The 20,666-nt window shown below is 42.4% G+C and overlaps 1 protein-coding gene across 2 annotated transcripts; it reads left to right on the top strand.

Annotated features, from left to right (window-relative positions):
- Positions 1–2,401: 2,401 nt before the first annotated feature.
- On the top strand, positions 2,402–20,207 carry ASB11 (ankyrin repeat and SOCS box containing 11). 2 transcript variants are annotated; one of them, XM_056861700.1, is made up of 7 exons: positions 2,402–2,638; positions 7,055–7,134; positions 11,063–11,170; positions 12,103–12,253; positions 13,466–13,600; positions 15,730–15,921; positions 20,050–20,207. In XM_056861700.1, exons 1-7 carry the CDS (start codon positions 2,461–2,463, stop codon positions 20,172–20,174), a joined length of 969 nt encoding a protein of 322 aa, XP_056717678.1. In that variant the 5' UTR covers positions 2,402–2,460; the 3' UTR covers positions 20,175–20,207. The 2 variants fall into 2 exon arrangements, with proteins under 2 accessions (XP_056717678.1, XP_056717679.1); XM_056861701.1 differs by lacking the exon at positions 2,402–2,638 and adding an exon at positions 4,783–4,955.
- The last annotated feature ends 459 nt before the right edge of the window (positions 20,208–20,666 follow it).

Genomic DNA, 20,666 nt, shown 5'->3' with positions numbered 1-20,666 from the left:
GTTCTGTGCTGTTTTTGCCAGAAGAAATGACTTCTTCCGGCTCACATGTTTTTCCTTTAGTAATGAAGTGAGAAACACCTGTTTCCCTTTTGGTCACAGCACAGGACAGCAACAAGTAAAAAACAGAGCTGAAAGGGAACAAAAAAAAATGCAAGAGGACAGTATTTGTAGAGTGAGAAACAACTATCACTGCTCTCTATTAAAAAGATACAGAGGAATAATGGTTGGTGTCTTGTGATGGAGCTCAATCGCCAGATACATTGATTTGAAGGCAAATCCCTTTGAATCCAAAATTACTCTTATTGAAGCCAATGCTATTACAAGCCATTGTAAAAGTTATAAACCCATAATAAATTAATATTTTCAATTAAAAGTTCTCTATTATAAAAATATATATTCAAATATTATTCTAAGTTTAATGTTTAACTAACAGTTATGATTAAAGTTTATTTTCAAATTCTTGGAATTTTTATTTTGAACCTTGGGGTCCCTGCACCGAACAAAAAAGTCCTAGTGGTCCCTGGTCAAAAAAAGGTTGGGAACCACTGGTATAAACAAATGAAAATCTGTGCAAGTAATGAGTAAAATATTAGTTTGGGTATAAAACTGATCAGTTAAAATCTGAGAATCACAGAATTTTTTTGTTGCTTATGCTAGTACCTGCAGATTGGCAACCCTACACTGAAGTCGCTCCCCTCCCCAAACCCAACCCTCCTCAGGCTCCGCCCCAAAAAACCTCCTGTTGGTGGCGAAGAGGGACCTGGCAACCCTACTTGCGATGCACAGACCACAAGTTAAGAAAGAATCTTTTTGCTATGTCTGGTAGTGGCAAGGATGAGGCTCGGCAGGCCAACCAGCTTATTCTCTCAAACACAACCAAGAACAGAGAACAAGTATTCCACCCACTTCAGACACCCCCCCAAAACTACAGTTGCTGAAGAGGCCCAAATAACCCCAACTAAAAGGCACAATACCCTCCTGACATACATGACCCCTTTAACGGGATTAAAGGGTGGTTTTTCCCTAAGTGTAGTGATAAGCAAGACAGTCATGCTAGGAAAAGTGGAGGGCAGCAGGAAAAGAGGAAGACCCAACAAGAGATGGATTGACTCAATAAGGGAAGCCACAGCCTTCAATTTGCAAGATCTGAGCAAGGCTGTCAAAGATGGGACATTTTGGACGGCTTTCATTCATAGGGTCGCCATGAGTCGGAAGCGACTTGACCGCACTTAATACACACACACAGTGATAAGACTCCTGCAGCGGCTCCCTCCTATCTCATATCTTTTGGTGAGTGCTGTGTATGTAGGTACCTGCACATGTGTGCAAACTAGGGTTGCCAACCTCCAGGTATTTTTAGCTACCACATAACATCATACATAGTGACAATCTATCATCAACCAATGACAATCCATAGTTCATGGCATATCTTGGTACATTTCTTCCAAAGTATGCATTTTTGTTTGTATCCCTTTGTGGAACTTGGCGACTATCTGGAATATTAGAATGCAGTCATGAATTATTGAAGCTGGAATAATATAAGATTGATTATTTAGGGGACTGAGGAAGAACTGAACAGAAGAATTTTGAAACGGCCATCCCCTTTCTACTATGATCTCACATTTTGAAGATACCAGCTGGGTATTGCTTATGCATACTTTGGAAGAAATGTACCAGGATATGCCATGAACTATGAATTGTGATTGGTTGATGATAGATTGTCTCTATGTATGATGTTACGTGGTAGCTAAAAATATATTTTTGCACTTTATTATATATTCTTGCTCCTGCACTAATTTCCTAACTTTGTAGTATCAGTACAGTGGTGTCTATTTTTTCTACAACCTCCAGGTATTAGCTGGAGATCTCCCACTATTACAACTGATCTCCAGCCCACAGAGATCGGTTCACCAGGAGAAAACGGCCGCTCTGGCAATTGGACTCTATGGCATTGAAGTCCCTCCCCTCCCCAAGCCCCACCCTCCTCAGGCTCCGCCCCAAATACCTCCCATTGGTGGTGAAGAGGGACCTGGCAACCCTAGTGCAAACTCATACATGTTGCTCTCAAACTCTAAAAGTCACAATAATCTGCTTCGCCATAAAGTCAAACAAGCTAGTACATTAGAAAATGACGTGTTTTGCCTTGTATGCAATTTAGAATAATGCATATTTTTAACATTATTTGTCTTCTGAGTGTTGTTTATAAATGCAAAGCTGCATTCTATCATTTTTGGACACATTTCAGGGAACTGTGTGATTTAACCATGACAAACTTGCAACACTTTTTATTCTAAGCATTGTTATTTAATACCTTGCCTTTAATAAATAAATAAGCAGGATTTATTTTTGGCAGCTGAGGAGCATCAACTGCTGGAAGGTTTAAAATAGATGTCATATGATGCCAATAACAGTGAAGTGAAACTCAGCAGTCCTGTGAAATTGTACAAAGGGCAAACCGAAATGGAGGGCAGTACGATACTCCATGCTTTCAATAACATTTATTTTGCCATCTTTGCTTTGTTTTGTTTCAAGCTCTTAATTAAAATTTCTTTGGCTTTATTGACTCATTTTTATATTGTGAAAGGGAACAGGAAAGAGGCTGCCAGGATAGCAGAAGAAATCTATGGAATAGCCCCAGGTAAAAAAAAAACGTGATTAAAAACACTAAATAGTCGTTCTGACACACTTTGTGTTTTTTACAGTGAAGTGGTTAAAAATGGTACTTCCTTGCAGTAGTGCAGAATGAAAATGCTGATGATGGTCTTGCAGCTAATAGTGTGGGCTGGAGTGTATGCATATTCTGAATTGACCTGGGAGACATCTACTGCCTGCTTGAACCACAGTAGCAATCTGATTTGCTTGGAGTGATGCACCCTCATTGCTCTTGCTCTCTGTTGCACTGTGACCCAGATTGTGCTGGGGATTTAATGCATGTAGGGGTCAGAATGGGGGGACTTTGATGGCCTTCCAGATTGCTTCCAGTTCTTGTGTTTTTTTGGGTGTGTGTGTGTGATACTCAGTTATAGCAAAATTGCCTGGCAGGAAACTTAACAGAAGTTGCCAGAGTGGAGAATTCTATATAGACAGACTTATTCAATTGGTCTCAGAATATTCTTCATGGCTTACATTTTGCTTAGTACTTTATAGGGTTGCCAGGCCCCTCTCGCTACTGGCGGGCGGTTTTGGGGGTGAAGCCTGAGGAAGGCGGGGTTTGGGGAGGGGAGGGACTTCAACGCCATAGAGTCCAATTGCCAAAGCGGCCATTTTCTCCAGGGGAACTGATCTCTATCGGCTGGAGATCAGTTGGAATAACAGGAGATCTCCAGCTAGTGCCTGGAGGTTGTACTCTATAAAGAGAGCAGTATTAGACCAAAGTAACATTGCAAAAAGGTGCTATATTATATTTACAGTGAACACTCTAACTTAAGCAATTCTTATATTCAGCATTGCTTATTTAAACCAAACAAAAAAAAACCTTCAAACTTTTAGAAGCATTTTCCATATATGTTCCAAACAGGAAGCGTTTAGAGAACGCTGAGTTCCTCCTTTCGCAAAAGCAGATACACTAACTGCCTTGGAGTAAGTAAGTCTTTATACGTACAGTTTATATTTATAACATATTTTTGTAAAGCTTGATATAATTGGATTTAAGTACTGCAAAAAATGTTGTAACGCGGGCAATATTATAAAGCAAGCTACCTCCTCATAATATTTTATATGACCTAAACATGATGATTGATTAACTGAATGAACATGTGCATATGAATTATAGCATGTTCTGATGAAGACAAAGGGTCGAAAGAGGGCGAAAATTACCCAGACCCCTGTAAAACACGCCCTCTGGACTGGATTGTTTGAGAGACCCCAACCTTGCATCACAAGACAATGCAACAAACGGGATACAGTTCCACGTATGCACTCTTCAACACAAAATTGAACTCTTTACAACTGTGAATGGAACATAGATGCAAAATGCTTCTAAAAGTTTGAAGTTTTTTTGTTTGGTTTAAATAAGCAATGCTGAATATAAGAATTGCTTATGTTAGAGTGTTCACTGTAAATATAATATAGCACCTTTCTGCAACGTTACTTTGGTCTAACACTGCTGTCTTTATAGAGTATAACCAACATTACAGCAGGCTGATTACTTGTTTTACCAGTACTTGGAGGCTGGCAACCCTATTTATTTAGTGCATTTTTATTCCAAGCCTCCAAGGAGCTCAGAGTTCTCCCTTCTGCCATTTTATTCTCACAACAGCTCTGCGAGGTAGATTGGGCTGAGAATGACTGACCCCAAGGTTACCAGTAAGTTTCACAGCAAGTGGGAATTTAAACCCAGTCCTAGTTCAAGCAGTCTAACCACTACGCAACTCCTTTGTACTTAAAATAAACAAGAGTGCACAGTAGTAATGCTGTAAATCTTAAAAAGTAAAAACGTGAATAAAAATATTATTTCAAAAGCCATTTAAGATAAAATGCCTAAAAGGATACTTAGAAATTTCCTAGTAGTAGAAAAGAACGAGAGTCCAGTAGCACCTTAAAGACTAACAAAATTTCTGGCAGGTTCTGTTTGGTCACAACAGTTTCTCTCACCAAAGCCTTTCCTATCTCATTTAAAACACAAATTTTAAATTAATGCTGTCCATGACTTTAGCCTCATGTACGCATGGGTCTATCTTCCATCTTTTTCTCTGCCAAGTTGTCTCCTGTAATTCTGTCCATTGGGTATCATCTTTCAAAACAGTCGTGACCACTTCATCACTGCTTTCTCGATAAGACTGCAGAAACATAGTCACAGTTGAGCTTTAAAGTAATGCCATCTACAGAAGGAGTTAAAGCTGGTGGATTTATCTCAATAGCTTCAAACAAATCTCATCTCTCTGGGATGCCTTTAATAACGGGAGAGTTAAGAGAGGCCCCTTATGGGAACTACATTTGCCATACACTTCAGGGAGGTATGTTTCTCTAGTTAGCATGGAATTACGTAGGTGTGTTTGTGCAAAGACAACTGTATGTTTCTAATTTTAAAAGTGGTATGTACAGCTATTTATACATTGCAGATGTTGTGTTCTCAGAGCAACATGTTGAAGATGAGTCATCTTTAATGTCTAGGTTACAGAATTGCAGCAAAGTCACCATTTTTATCATTTGAGTTGAGCACAAAGATTTGAGCAGTCACATTCAAAATCTGGCAACATAGAGTAAAAAGGTCGTATCAGTTTAGTATTTTTGTTATGATAAAAGTGTGTGTGTGTGTGTGTGTGTGTGTAAAATGCTGTCAAGTTGCAACCAACTTATTGCAACCCCATCAAGGGGTTATTCAGGCAAGTAAGATGCATGGCTGGTTTGCCAGGGCCTTCCCCAGCAGAGTCTTCCTTGGTGATCACCCTGCCAAGTACCAACCCTGCTTAGCTTCTGAGAGCTGATGAGATTGGCTTATACCATGCCCCCTCCCCTCCCCAAAAAGGGCATAGATTTTAATATAGATTTTAATATAGATTTTAATATTTCACCACAAAACAGTGAGTTTTTCTATTTCCTTATTGACCCCAGACGGGGGGCAAAGGAATGGAAGCTCTGTTTCCACCTGCTGAAGCTTAATGGAGCTTGCTCAGCCAGGGATCATTACCAGTGTTCTTGCATGAGAGAGTTTTTCCAGCAGGTTCTTGTAGGTTATCCGGGCTGTGTGACCGTGGTCTTGGTATTTTCTTTCCTGACGTTTCGCCAGCAGCTGTGGCAGGCATCTTCAGAGGAGTAACACTGAAGGACAGTGTCCTTTTCCAGCAGCTTGCATGCAGGACTAGATGGATCTGTGGGCTGATTCTCCCAGGGCTCTCATTCTTGAATATCTGTCTTGAATGTCAAACATTTCCAAAAGTCGTAAAAGTCTGGTGTGTGTTACGCTTGTCCAGGTGGGGCCTGCAGATGTGGAATTACAATTGATCTCCAGATGACAGAGGTCAGTTCCCCTGGAGAAAATAGTTGTTTTGGATGGTGGACACCATGACTTTGTACCCAGCTGACGTCCTTCCCTTCCAAATGCTCCATCCCTAAATCTCTGAGAATTTCCTAACCTGGAGTTGGCAATTCTAAATATGTTAACCTGTGACTCACACATATATCACATTTAGGAACTAGAGAATTAGAACTCTTATTTATGTTGTTGCTGATTTATGTTTTCCTGGAGATAAAGTGTAGATGACGGGGGGAGGCAATAGCAATCCACCTGATAAATATAGTCTGCCTAGTAAATGTTGTGATGTGACGTCACTGTATGGGTCAGATATGCCTTGAGATCTAGTCTTTCACTTCCCTGTACTTCAGTCATGGAAGGAGCTCAATTGCTGAGCACCCTTATGTGTCAGTTCACTGTCTTGGTTTTTTTTTGTTGTTGTTTAACATAAGGGGCCCAAGAATTCACAGCACAGCTTGATATCCTTGTTTCGCCTAACAAAATACAGCAAGGACGTGTTCTGCTGAGTGTGTGTGGCAGTGATAGCTCCCTCCTTATCTAAATCATTGGGCAAGAAGGAGATGGAAGGAGGATCTTGAATCATGGCTGCCTTTAGTTGCTTTGGGGACTTTCCCTATGATGCCTCATTAAGGTGTAAACATATGGCTATGATATACTATAACTCATAAAATTAATTCACTGTCTCAATATGATCACATATAACCCTTTAATAGAGGTTATTGTTATTCCTGCTTTAAAACAAAGTGCCTTGGGCCAAGACAGCAGGTGAAACTGTGAACAGAAACTAGAACTGTTAAAGCTCAGAGCTCTTGCTCCATAAATTGTAGGATCACTTGCACAATACGATAGTCATCGCATGCAGTTATTTCTCCACCTCTGTTCCACCATTCTGTGCTGTTGGCAGGACTGGGGAAAAAGACACAAGATGACACCCCAAGTGATCCTTTATGTTAGAGGTGGAAAAGGATGCATCTCCTAAGAAATGTCAAAAGAATGTTTTCTCAAGCAGAAAAAGCTTTAGATTGTTAGTATTTCCATGTCTTCAGATTTGTCTTTCAGTGGATGTTACCTTATTTTTAGGCTCATGGGCAGATAGGTCTCCTCTTCATGAAGCTGCATTTCAAGGACGCCTCCTGTCTCTGAAAACTTTGATAGCCCAGGTAAGAAATGCCAAACAAAGAGATTCAAAGTTTGGAGCGCAACATATTTTTTAAATGAAGCTTTTTCTGTGAGTGACTTAATAGATGAGTGTATAGAAACAAAACAAATGCTAAAACAAAGTGGACAAATAACAAAATAAACTGGACAGCAGCTTGCCAGTACTTCGTGACCTAAATTGAGGGTCAGTTCAGACAACCACTGTGCAGGATCCCCCCCTTGGTTGTCAGAGAAATAATTACGGTACATGTGAACAGGTCCAAAGGAGAGCTATGAACATCATAAGAGTTTGCAGATGGCCATTCTTGATAGTGTTGTGCAGATACTTGTATGCGTGGAATGGGAGAGGAATTTCAATTCTGGCAGCAAGTCCTGCCTTTGTATGCCCAATCTCCACATGTTGTACGCATAGCCTGTAATCATGTGAATTGCACCCCAGAAAAAAACCAGAGTGTGCAAATCATGCAATTTAGAGAGCCAGCGTGGTGCACGGACTAGGAACTGGGAAACCCAGGTTCAAATCCCCACATGCACCATGGAAGCTTGCTGGGTGACCTTGGGCCAGTCATACGCTCTCAGCCCTGACCATGGCTAGTATCTGGATGGGAGACTTCCAAGGAATACCAGGGATGTGCTGTGGATGCAGGCAATGGCAAACCACCTCCTAATGTCTCTTGCCTTGAAACCGTATGAGGTTGCCATAAGTCAGCTGTGACTTGACAGCCAAACAAATAATAATCATGTACTGTAGCTTTTACACTCAAGTTTTCACCAACATGTGGAGCTTGGGGGTATGGAAGGGCTGGGCTAGAAGCATGGTCAGGCTCGCTTGCTCTCCATGTAGGAAGGCAACTGTGCTAAAGGAATTGGATATATTTAGTCTAAAGCTAAGCTACACACTCTAAAAAAGTCTTTCAAAAGAGAATGAGTTCATCTCCTCTACCAAAGGTGGGTCATTAAGCATTTAAATTACATCAAAGTGAGTTTAAGAAGAACAGTTGGTTTTTATATGCCGAATCAAGGGAGAAACAAGCCGTCTTACAATCCCTTCCTTTCCCCTCCCCACAACAGACACCTTGTGAGGTAGGTGGGGCTGAGAGAGCTCTAAGAGAACTGTGACTAGCCCAAGGTCACCCAGATGGCTTCATGTGTAGGAGTGGGGAAACAAATCCAGTTCACCAGATTAGCCTCCGCCGCTCATGTGGAGGAGTGTGGAATCAAACCCGGTTCTCCAGATCAGACTCCCACCACTCCAAGCCACCGCTCTTAACCACTACACCACTTTCTAAATGTTAAGCTAAATGTTAGGAAGGAATTCCAAAGATGTAGAAAAAACAGTTTGTCAGCACACACAACGTCTAGGGCAACTGTGGATCCTTCTTTCTCCTGGGGAATTTCAAGAATTGGTTAATACTGCTTTGCATGTTATACAGATGGCTAATGACAAGGGTTGCCAACTCCAGGCTTGGAAATTCCTGAAGATTTTGGGGGTGGAGCCTGGGGAGGGTGGGGTTTGGGGAGCGGAGGGACCTCAGCAGGGTATAGTACCATAGAGTCCACCCTATAAAGCAGCCATTTCTTCCAGGGGAACTGATCTCTGTCGTCTGGATAACATCTGTAATTCCAGGCGATCTCCAGGCCCTACCTACCAGGAAGTTAGCAACCCTATGAGTTGTATTAGCAACCCTATGGGTGTATTAGCAACAAATATAGAGAGTAGATGTATGCTGGGAGGGGGGGAACCCTGCACTCGAGAGTTTTATCCCATGGTGACTTCAAGATGAATGCTTATCACACTTTTCAATATGTTTCCTCTTCCAGTATAAGATTCTTAGGTCTGGTTCACCCGTCAGCACCTTCGCTGTGGCTTCTTCCCACACTGCTTTGATTACACATGCATGACAGAAACAAAAGGGCAGGGACTAATTCCATGGTTTGATCTCATGCAAATATTGCTTCGCAGCCCAATGATATTTGTGTGCAGTGAGGGATGTCATCTGCTCTGCTCTTGTGGCTCTGTCATGCACACATTTCTGGAGCAGAGGGGGAAGAAGCCTTGGTGAGGCAGCCCCTCTGTTCATGCTAGAGACTAAACCAGCCTGTACATAAAGAGGTGGACCGTTATATTGAATGGGAAGGCAACTGAGCACCATTCAAGTTATTGTTTAGAAATTAAAAGACATAATAGTGCCATTGTTTTGTGTGTGTGTGTGAAGTGCCGTCAAGTCGCTTCCGACTCATGGCGACCCTATGAATGAAAGTCCCCCAAAATGTCCTATCTTGCTCAGATCTTGCAAATTGAAGGCTGTGGCTTCCTTTATTGAGTCAATCCATCTCTTGTTGGGTCTTCCTCTTTTCCTGCTGCCATTGTTTTAACTGACACAAATCTCTTTCCAAAGCAAGTTAGAGAAAAATGATAGGAAGAAAGTGGTATCAAGAACTTTCCATTTTCCAGAAGAAAAACTATTTTCATATGAAACCAATACTGCCCTCTTGTGAGATTAAGTGCAAGAAATCTTAAACAGTACCTTTTATAAGCAATTTGTCAAATTCTGGTCAAATCCTCTGATTAGTGCTGTTGCTGGATATTTGCTATAATGCGTCTACAAATAAATAACGGTCAATATTGATATTTTGGTGTTTTACTATATGAAACGTTAGGGCTTTTTGTTTTTTTGTAAACAATCAAAACTTCTTTTTAGATTTGTTTCATGAATATATTACGATCATTTTGGAAATATATTACTTCAAGTTCACAGAAGCAATTTTTCATGCTGCAACCCACTAAGCCACCCAAAAAACTGCTCCTGAGGGAACATCATGGGATGTTTTAACATAGAGGAATGCAGCTAGAAGAGGGGATTTGGCAGTCTTGCATAAGCTGATCCATGACTTGAGCAAGAGGGATGTGTCAGCTACCAATTTCCCTTTTCTGACTGCATTCCCCTGAGTTCTGTCCATTGTTGCTCCCGGAGGTCTCCAAATCCTCAAAAGCAGGTTTGCAAGGGACCTATTACAAAATAGTATTTGCATATATTCGATTCCTGTTACATACAACTTTTCAGTTCTCCATGATTTTTACTTGCCCTTCTGCCAGTTCTACACTTGGAAAGATGTTTCCGTCAGATTTTCTAGTTGCTTCCTTCACACTTGCTCCCACAAAACTTTGTCTCTGTTGAAGATCGGTGTTTGCCAGTTCAGGTTCTCATTCACATAACTGCATTCACATCTTACTTAACTGCAGGTAAAAATGACCACAAACCTGCCTGTTGCCAGGTATCTGTGTTCCTTGCTGCTGTACCGTCCCTTCTCGAATGGAGAACAGCTGTGAAGTACTAAATCCAGCTATCCATAATTTACAAATGTGCATTACCTGGAGTAAATTTCCTTCCACAAACCTGGATTATGAGGCTGGATTAAATCCCATTTTAGGATCGGGGGGGGGAGGCGGGAGGGTAATTCTGATCATACATAGGGGTAACTGGATTCTCCGTGCAAGATGGGAAGAACAAGGCACACAAGCCCAGTGATCATTTCACAGTTAAGTAAGACAACCTAAAGGCAGCCCATCCACGCAGGGGTCTAGCATGCGGCATGCTATGCAGTTCCTTTAGCTGACTGGCCAGTAGCTATCATTCTGGGCTCATACTTTGGAGCAGGCCATACTGTATAGTAACTTTGCTGGATTCCAATACAGTAAAACTCCAATGAATCAAATCTCTCCATTGGTCAAAGACGCGGGCACTAGGATTATTAAAACTGTACATGCCCCAAGATGATGATTCCTGATTCAAAAGAATTTTGCCAAAATGTAAACTGTGTCTCTGACCATTGTGCAGAATACCTAAAAAAAAAAAAAACTAGTTGAAATACTATTTTTTTTCTATTTCATGGTATTTTCCCCTCCTACATATTTGTTCTGAGTTCTAGGGATTCAATGTGAACATTGTTACAATTGACCGTGTTTCTGCTCTCCATGAGGCATGTCTGGGAGGCCATGTTGCCTGTGCAAAAGTCTTGCTGGAGAATGGTGCTCATGTGAGTATTACAGCATTGCCTCTTTTTCTGATGCTTCCTCTTGTGGTATCTAACAAGGGGGCTGTGTAAATCAAATGGTCTTAATAGGGTCTGTCCCTGGAAGGGGCATGGCCAGAAGGGAGTTTGTTGAGGACAGGACAGCCCTTTCAAGGATTCCTCCACACACACCCTTCCCTCCTGCCATCTCCAGCCCTAGATCAAGTAAGGGGCTTGGCTGGCTTCCACCACTCATGGGTTTGACTGGGGAAGACCCAAAGTATCCTCTAGGGTTGCAAACCTTCAGGTGGTGGCTGGAGATCTCCTGCTATTACAACTAATTTCCAGGTGACAGAGGCGTCACCCAGTTTACTCTAAATGTCAAACACATTGGCTGTCCTTCATTTTGCACTTCTCCGTTAACTTGCTGATCGTTTCTTTTTTGGCAGTTTATTGTCATAGATTGATGCAAAATAGGATTTCTAGGATAATCATAATTGGTGTATTAATAGGGTTGCCAAGTGCCTGGTGGTGGCAGGTAAAATCCCACCAATCCACTGGGCTACCTGCTGACTAGATGAGGGCCAGCGGGCAATGCGTGCACCCGCACCCGCTTGATGCACCTATGTCACTTTCAGGTTTACCCGGAAGCGACCTCCACAGAAAAGTTTTGGTAGAGATTGCTAGAGTGTCCTCTTCGCTTCCTGGTAAACCCAGAAGTGATGTAGGCGCAGCACGCGGGAAGCGTGCACACATTGTGCCAGGCGTGTCGTGCGTCGCAGCAACGGTCCAAAAAAGCTCCCACTGATGGAGCTACGGGACCTGTTAAGCCTATGTATTAAGTGTAGTTCTGAAATGTATGCGATTTTAAAGGTGCCCATTGATGCAAAGTGCTGACATGCATCTTTTCCTTAATTTTGTCTCTTCTCCCCCCCCCCCCCCCCCGAATATTTCAGGTCAATGCAGCCACGGTGGATGGGGTCACACCTTTGTTTAATGCTTGCTGTAGTGGCAGTGCAGCTTGTGTCAATGTGTTGCTTGAATTTGGGGCCAGGCCACATCTGGAGAATCACTTTGCTTCCCCAATTCACGAAGCTGCAAAGAGAGGTAATGATAATAGTTTTGGACCATTCTAGCTGCAAATAAGGACCTTAGATTCTGTGCAGAGCTTGTCAAGCGCAGCCCAGGTATGATTCAAGTTGCCACTGACTGTCAAAAAAACTCAGCCCCCTCACTTCCCCCCTTTCAAATCACTATTGCTGACCAAGAGAAGAGGAAAACCAGCCAACCAGCCTGGGTTGTTGGGGAGGAGGGTGGTTTCCCCTGATGAAGACATCTTTGAGTGAATTGAAATTTCTTTTCCCACTGCACCATCTTCCCCTTCCTCTTCCTTGATTCTGCACTGATGTATCCCTCTTTCTAGTTTCCAAAGGAGTTCCCTTTCCCTTCTAGATGCATTTTTGTTCAAAATACCCCCTTCCTTCAGCAGCTTTTCCAGTTGGAAAAATCAGTTTGAGGGAGAATTTCAAACAGAAGAAATAGCTGTAGAGGAAAGGGTTAAGCAGACATTCTCTAGTGCCATTCCTCCATTTAATCTGGCAGCTTTCCAAGGTTACTTTAGGATTTTAAAATATTGGGGGCAAGTTGCACATTGATTGTGTGTTGCATGTAGTTTTGACCTCTTACATGGCATAACTCAACGGTTGTGATCATAGAATATAGGACTTGAGAAATTCCTTATATAAACAATGATAAACATTTAGCAAGAATCTACGCCCAATTGCTTTTTTATTGGTGGAAATTGCCACCACGTCACAGCCAGCTTATGGTACCCTGATAGAATTTTCAAGGCCAGAGACGAACATAAGTGGTTTGCCATTGCCTGTCTCTTTGTAGCAACCCTGGACTTCCTTGGTGGTCTCCCTCTTGCATATATATCGCGCACTTGTTCCCAGAAGACCTTGCATCCAGGCATCGACCAGATCTAGACTGGCTTAGCTTTACCAAGATTGCTGTGTCATATTCCTGCCAATGATGCCCTGACTGACCACTGAGGGTGACCCTTTGCCTAATCTTCCCTCTCATAAAGAGCTTGGCATGTCTCCCTTGTCTGAGGATGCTAGATATGTTTCATTTAGCACAGAGGGTATCAGGTGTGCCTATAGGTCATGCCTATAGGTAATGACATCTCGGTTTCTGGCATACTATAAGCACATGTGAATGTGTTCAGAAACGTTTGACTGTGGAAGATTTAGAGAATCACTGTGTCTGTTGTAGCCCCGCTCAATGAGGTTCTCTCTCTTCACTGTGTTCATTTAGGTCACAGGGAGTGTATGGAAATTCTTTTAACCAATGGTGTGGATGTAGACCAAGAAGACCCACGGCTTGGAACTTCTCTTTATGTGGCCTGTGTGAATCAAAGGACAGACTGTGTAAAGAAGCTTTTAGAACTAGGTACTCTTATGTGTGTGTTCAAGGAAGGGGCGCTCACAGGAGTTTTGTTTGGCAGATTGGATTGGATGTTTCTGGCATGGTGTTTCAGTCCGATCTGGCCCCTTTTTTCTTCCACACTGCTACCAGGCATGTTTCAAATAACCCAGAACAATCTCTGAATGCCTGGCCCTACGTATGTCATCAATTAAGGACCAAAACATAAAGGTCTGATTTGCATAAGTGAATGGAGTTATCACAATTCAAGCATCATACATAGACTTCACGTAGGCATGATTGTCAGTTGCACCAGTGTGTTACACACACACACCTATAAATCATCAGTTGTTGAGAGCACCTGATGTGCACACTGATGGGAATAATTCTTTTATCAGAGGTTATGGATCGTATGATTGTGGCTGGTGAAAGTCAAATTAAAGCACACGCACACAATGAACAAAGCCCTTTGTCTTAGCAAAAACGAAACTTTACTCGCTATAAAATAGGGTAGGGTAGACTTGAGTTTAAAACAAGAAATCCTTACTACATTTCTAGTTTCCTAAACGTGCCAGAAAAGATCCGGCAGTTTCTAAACTTAAGCACATGGCATCTCTAAAATACAGAGTTGCCCCATCCTCTCTGGTTGAGATCCAAAAGGTAACTGGGTACTGCTTTCTCTTCTAAACAAAGGAAGAAAGCAGTAATATGCAGACTGTGGTTACGTGACCAACAACATGTTTACAGCTGATCCTCATTGACCAATAGCTAATTGACACATTGGAGATTACATCACCTTCTTGAACTGGTCAGCATCAATACAATCAATTTTAACCCTTGTCTGTCTGACATGTAACGAAGCTCGCTATCTATTCCCCAACACACACATGTGTGAATGGGCTATCTATATGTCTGGCTTCTCACTTTCAGTATAGGGGTGACCTGGGGGGAAGGTGCCCACCATCTTCTAGATATATTTCCACACTCAAAAGTTAATGCTGTAGTGAGAGGTCTGTCAGCATTGAGAAGCTACTACATAAGCGCAGGGTAAGATTTCACCACCCTGTTTCTCTAATGGCAGAGCATGACTCTTCTGCCAATAGCAGAAAGGAATCCCAGGATCCAACCTATGGCCTGTGAAATAGGGGTGGGGGAAACCCTGGAATAATAGTATTTATCCTCCCCATTAATGGGTTCGGGCATTTCATGTATATTGTGTTGTTGTTCTTCCAAGAAAGTGAGGTCATGTTGTTATCTCCACATTGCAGACATGGGGCTGAAGCTGTGGAGAGCAGATTGCCTGAGTCTACCTAGTGAATTCATGTCAGAGGCAAACTTTTAACCTGGAAATTTCTGATTTGTAGCTCAAACTCTCATTTGAAGTAGTATTAAGTGATCATCTGCTGTTCTTCTACTTGTAATACTATAATTATATTGTGTGAAAAGAAAGAATTGCTGAAGACCAATTTGAAGTTGGGGTGAGCGGGTGAATGAAATGGAAGATGATATTTCTGCCTGCCCTGCCGCATTAACAGAGATCCATTGGTTCCAGTTGATTTGCGTTAATGACTAACTTTCCCAGCTGATTTATATCTGCTAACTGAGAGTCTTTTTGAGACTATGAATTGTACTTTTCTTCAAACTCGTCTGTTATTCTTTTGTAATTGGCTCAGCAATGTTAATGCCTGGCCTTGAAGAACATTCCTGCATCTTTATTAACTGCCTGGAGATACAAGGTTGGGAATTGTAGCTACTCTTGCCACTGCATTGCCAATGAGGTGAGAAGCTGAGTCTTGGACATCTCCCAACCAGTAGAGTATTAAAGAAGCAGAATCTGGCATTCTGGTATTCCCGCTTGCCAGTTGTTTAAAGTGTGTTTCTTATCATCAAATCCTTGAATTCATAGTCATTACTGATGAATTTGACATTCTGTTTACTCAGGCCTTACAAAGGTTCACCACTGCATGTAATCTCTGTGTGTTCTCCTGTCTCATTTTTAGTCGTGATTATACACATATCTGCGGCTCTTGTAACTTTTTAGCAAATAATGTTAAAAAGAAAATCAAAATGAGAAAGAAATCTTCAGTTTGCTCTTTTATGGCTGTGTCTTGTTTCCATGTCTCTTTGGCCAGTAATTTCTGTGCCTTCTTTCCTAGGAGCAAGTGTTGACTTGGGTAAGCAACTAGACACTCCACTTCATGCGGCAGCTAGAAAATCCAGTGTGGAAATTGTCAACCTGTTAACAGACTACGGGGCCAGTTTGACATGTCGAAATTCTGAATTCAAATGTGCTCTGGACCTTGCTGCTCCTAATAGTTCTGTCGAACGGGCATTGTTGCTTCGGGAAGGTAATGGCTCAAGAGTCCTAGTGTATTACTAATGGGGTAGTGGGTAGGGATGATATTTCTGTTTTGCTGGTCGACATGTTTTCCCACTGCAGTATCTCAACTCTGAAGAGTGCAGGGTTAGCATACATCATAAAGATTCTGAATAACTGCTTGGAAGTGGATGAGGCCAATAACTGTAGCTCAGTTCAGAAAAGATTGAGATGCTGTTGGGTGACAATATAGCTATTCTGGATGGGGTTGTATTTCCCCTAAAGGAGCAAGTTCATAGTCTGATGATGCTAATAGACCAGTGCTTATAAATGGACACTCAGGACTCCTCTGGTATTCAGAGCCTTTAACCAAATTCAGTTGATGTGCCAGGTGACACGTTCTTTGTATTGGATATTGCACTGTTGTTGAACTATAGCAATAACTTGAAACTGGACTGGAATATCCACACAGAAATATTCAGTTGCAAATTATTGCTATCACATGAACACATGAAGTTGCCTTATACTGAATCAGACCCGTGGTCCATCAAAGTCAGTATTGTCTACTCAGACCAGCAGCAGCTCTCCAGGGTATCAGGCAGAGGTCTTTCACATCACCTACTTGCTTAGTCCCTTTAACTGGAGATGCTGGGGATTGAATCTGGGACCTTCTGCATGCCAAGCAGATGCTCTACCACTGAGCCACAGCCCCTCCCCTATTGAGCAATATCGAACAATGTGTAGATGCAGTCATGTTCTATACGGGGCTGCTTTTAAGGACTGAAAACTTAAAACGATTCAGAATGTAGTAGCAAAATGGTTAGCTGGCGTACGTTAGAGAGAGTACCTTGTACTGGTTTTAAAAGAACTAGATTGGTTGACAGTGGTTCCCCAAATGCTGGTTATGTCCTTTAAATAGGGATGCTAGTTGCCCGCTTACAGCAGGCAAGCTCCTGGCCATGCTTCCCATCCCCCACTCGCGCTCAATGGAGCGGCACAGGAAAAAAAGGGAAGGAGATGTCACTCAACACGGCTACATCACTTCCAGGTGAAAACCTGGAACGGGCATCATCATGTTGAGCAACGCTCTAGGACAGGGGGCTCCAACCTTTTTGAGACTATGGGTACCTTTGGAATTCTGACACTGGGTGTTGGGCACAACCACAAAATGGCTGTCACAGGAGGCGGAGCCAGTCACAAAATGGCCACTGCAAGAGGCAGAGCAACACACAGAGGAAGCCCAAGTGCAGGAGATAAAAGTAGAATTTTTTAAAAATACACAGGGGAAGAAGGAGCATGAGAGAGAATAAAACCAACACTGTGGCAGCTGCCCCTGCAGGGCAAGAGCCCCACTTGACTTCACCCACTTCCTAAATATGCTTGGTGGGCACCAGGAATGGTGCTGGTGGGTGCCATGGAGCTCATGTTGGGGGCCCTTGCTCTTAGAATTTCCCCAGACTCTATGGAAAATTCCTAGACTGTTGCTTGATGCCTTCCTTCTCCCCCGCAAGCCCTTGCCTCCAAGGATCTCCCAGGGGTTCCAGGTATGAGCCAGGCAACCCTACCTTTAAAGCCCAGTCTGAGGCCAGAATATTTGAAGTTCCATCTATTTTCATACAAACCTACCCATCAACTAATACTATACTGATACCTGTACTGATACTTATGGGGATTCAGAGGTGGGCAGGCCCAGAAATAAAGCTTTGCTGTAGAAAGGGCATTACCCACCTGAGGTGCCTCTACAGGGATTTGTCTGGTACTAAGCTTTTATGCCTCTTAAATTGTAAGGCTTTATTATTCTATACACACACACACACACACACACATACACACACACACAAAGATTTTCAAGTGGATTAGTCACATAGATGTCCAGGATTAAATTGTAGAGGTCTTGAGCCTGTTGGGGCTCAGTAAAACAAGTTAATTACTAGAGAAAGAGTTTTCTGACTTTTCTGTGCATGTCTGAATCTTGGAATCTGTATGCTGGGAACACTTAAGGTCTCTAGAGGCATTCATTGACGTGTAAAGAAAAAAAAAACCCCAGAAGTGTTAAGCTACTAAGTAAATCACGGGGTTTATGTATATGACAATTGATTGTATTACTTTAGTCTAACTCAGTGGTTCCCAAACATTTCGGGCCACCGCTCCCTTGGTTCCACAAACTCAACCCCAATGCCCCCTACCCTATCCTATTAAAAGCATTATTCAAAATAGGGGGTTGCATGACGCACTAAAGAAGATAATAACAACATTTCAAAACAGTAACAATTAATTGCACATCTATTCAAAATCAAATTAAAACTTTTTAGTTAAAATTTATTCAACAAAACTGATGAACGTGATCCAGTGGTATCAGCTCTTCAAAGTCTGGAAAAAAATTCTGATAGTTTCCACCAAATTTGCCAGCATGGTGCCATAGCTCGATCTTTTGTAAATTAGTGACAACACAGTTGAAGGGGCCCACCTCTAGCGCCTCTGCTGCCCCCTTGCCTCTTAGTGCCCCCCTAGGAAACCCCACTGTGTTAGCCAAATTGCTCGGTTATGAATATTTCTATGGGGGAATTAACAAATCAATAACCAGCAATGGGGATGCTGGAACTGACCGAGATGGCAAAGCTTACAGCTTTGATAAACCAGAATGATAATGTACAATTTTGGGGGGAATGGGAGGCTTGGAGAATGTACTGTGAAAATCATTTTTTAACGGGACCATTTAAAGGATACTCTTTGATCTAATCCCTTATTTACACTTTGTATTAATTTTTATATTAGGTATTGATTTAATAATGTTGGATAAGATAAGAAAAGGTTAATTAAAATAATATTGGGATTAGTTCCGTTAGCAAAAGTTTATACAATTTATTTTTAGATGGAAGAGGGAGAGGGGGGAGTCACTTTATTGTTAAATTAGAGATATTACTTGTTTTTCTTTTTATTATTACTATTATATTGTTTCTGTTGATAAACTAAATGAAGAAAAATAAAAAAATTATTATAAAAAAACAAACAGCAATGGGCATAACCGCAGGAACGAAGCCTGTGTCTACCAGAGTCCGTGCCATGACCCTCAAAATAAAGCAGAGGCAATGGATTTAGTTAAAAGGTGTTTACTTGATTATATGTTCACACACAAAGAAAACAGATTCTTACAAAACACACACAGAGCCTAGAGAATAAAAAGTGGTAGAGTAGAGACATTCGCCAGTGTGGCCGGTTTCCCTTTGAAGAGGGGCAATACTGCACCTGATCCTGTAAGGGGGACGTCCGAGGTTCTGTGCGGCTAAAGGAGGGGGAAGGGGTAGGGATTCCCGCGGCTTAACCAGCTAGGCTGGAGAGCTGTGTGGTCTGGCATTGCTTACCCTGACCAGCAGAGAGCTCATGGATGAGAGCAACTCCAGTTATACTTTTTCTAGGGGTGGGGGAGTTGGGTTTACCCCCTCGTGGTTCCCATGGCAACCAAAGACGGACAAAGAGACCTTAATGGTCAGCTGCTAAGGTGTGACAGGGGGCAATTGAGACAGGCTAACTGAAAATCGATGGCTTGCGCTATTCCGGGAAGGTCAGGAGACGATCGTTGATGGGTTTATTTGACAGGAGACAAAAGGAGAGAATAGCTGTGTCCAGGAGCGTCCTTTCGCAATGCCCGAGGGGCAATCTGATAGCTGCTGTTATCAGGGAGGCTTCTGATGGTTCGTTAATCATGCAGATGGAGGGGGGGGGGAAATGACTGCGTACATGTCCGGTCGTCTCTTGCAAAATGACAGCTGCTGGAGACACGATCTGGGCACAGAGAGAGAAAATGGATCCCCTCTGGTTCTTCCTTCTTGCTAGTGCGGGGGCCTCTGTCCATAACGTCTGGGCTTGACTCCCATCTAGAGTGGCAGGAACTCATGTCTATGTGGTTGCCATGTAGTACAGTCCTGGAGTTGGCAACTGCTGGCTTACAACCGCCCCCCAGGGGGTGGTACTGCCCACTTTGAGAACCACTGATCTAACTGAACAGGATATTCATAGGAATTACTATGGTCAATAGAAGGTGTTTCTATGCATTTTAGGTTTGAAATCCCATAATGAATTACATTTTTGATTATGGATTGTAATACCTATGTATGCTGGAGTAACGTTGAAGTCACGTTTTTCTTTCGTTTTCCTCCAGGCCCTGCTAGTCTTGCCCAGCTGTGCCGGCTATGTATCCGGAAGTGCTTGGGACGATCGTGTCTTTATGCAGTCCACAAACTATGCCTGCCTGAGCCACTTGAAAAATTTCTTCTGTTTCGATAGCTTTATATTTAGGTTGATAAAGTGAGGGTTAAGAATGGGGGAGGGGCAGGTGGTGTACTCTTGAAATATTAAACCAAGGTGAAATTAAAACAAAGGCCTCCACTACTCTGTACTACATGTTCAAAACTACTGGTGTTGGAAGGCTGAATGTGACAGTCAGTTATGCATTTATGTTGACTTCTAGACTAAACCCTTTCCAGAGGCTGTTGAAGTGCCATTGCATATATGGCATTTTGTCTCAATAAAGCAGCTTCTGAACCACATGTAATCACAGCAAAAGAGGTTCTCTTTCACAAGTGACATTATATACAGGAACACAGTGTAGCTGGAAAATGCAGTTAGTGCAAATTAACATTAGCCTCCAGCTGTGTTACCTGAACACTCTCCTGTAGCAGCCAACATTTTTTCAAAGCACATTCTGTTCAACAGACATGAATGCTACACATGGAAGACTAAGGATTTCTGGGGTGTGCTTAGAACATCATGCATCTT

Source organism: Euleptes europaea, chromosome 16 (genome assembly GCF_029931775.1).
Source record: "Euleptes europaea isolate rEulEur1 chromosome 16, rEulEur1.hap1, whole genome shotgun sequence".
Lineage (NCBI taxonomy): Eukaryota > Metazoa > Chordata > Lepidosauria > Squamata > Sphaerodactylidae > Euleptes > Euleptes europaea.
The sequence above is the reverse complement of the archived record's forward strand: the minus strand, read 5'-3'. Positions and strand labels throughout refer to the sequence as shown.

Excerpts from the sequence above, each read along its gene's own strand:
- ASB11 (XM_056861700.1), top strand. The coding sequence starts at position 2,461 with ATGGAGGGCAGTACGATACTCCATGCTTTCAATAACATTTATTTTGCC. Across the intron at positions 11,171-12,102 it reads TGCTGGAGAATGGTGCTCAT|GTCAATGCAGCCACGGTGGA; the intron begins GTGAGTATTACA and ends CGAATATTTCAG. Across the intron at positions 15,922-20,049 it reads GGCATTGTTGCTTCGGGAAG|GCCCTGCTAGTCTTGCCCAG; the intron begins GTAATGGCTCAA and ends GTTTTCCTCCAG.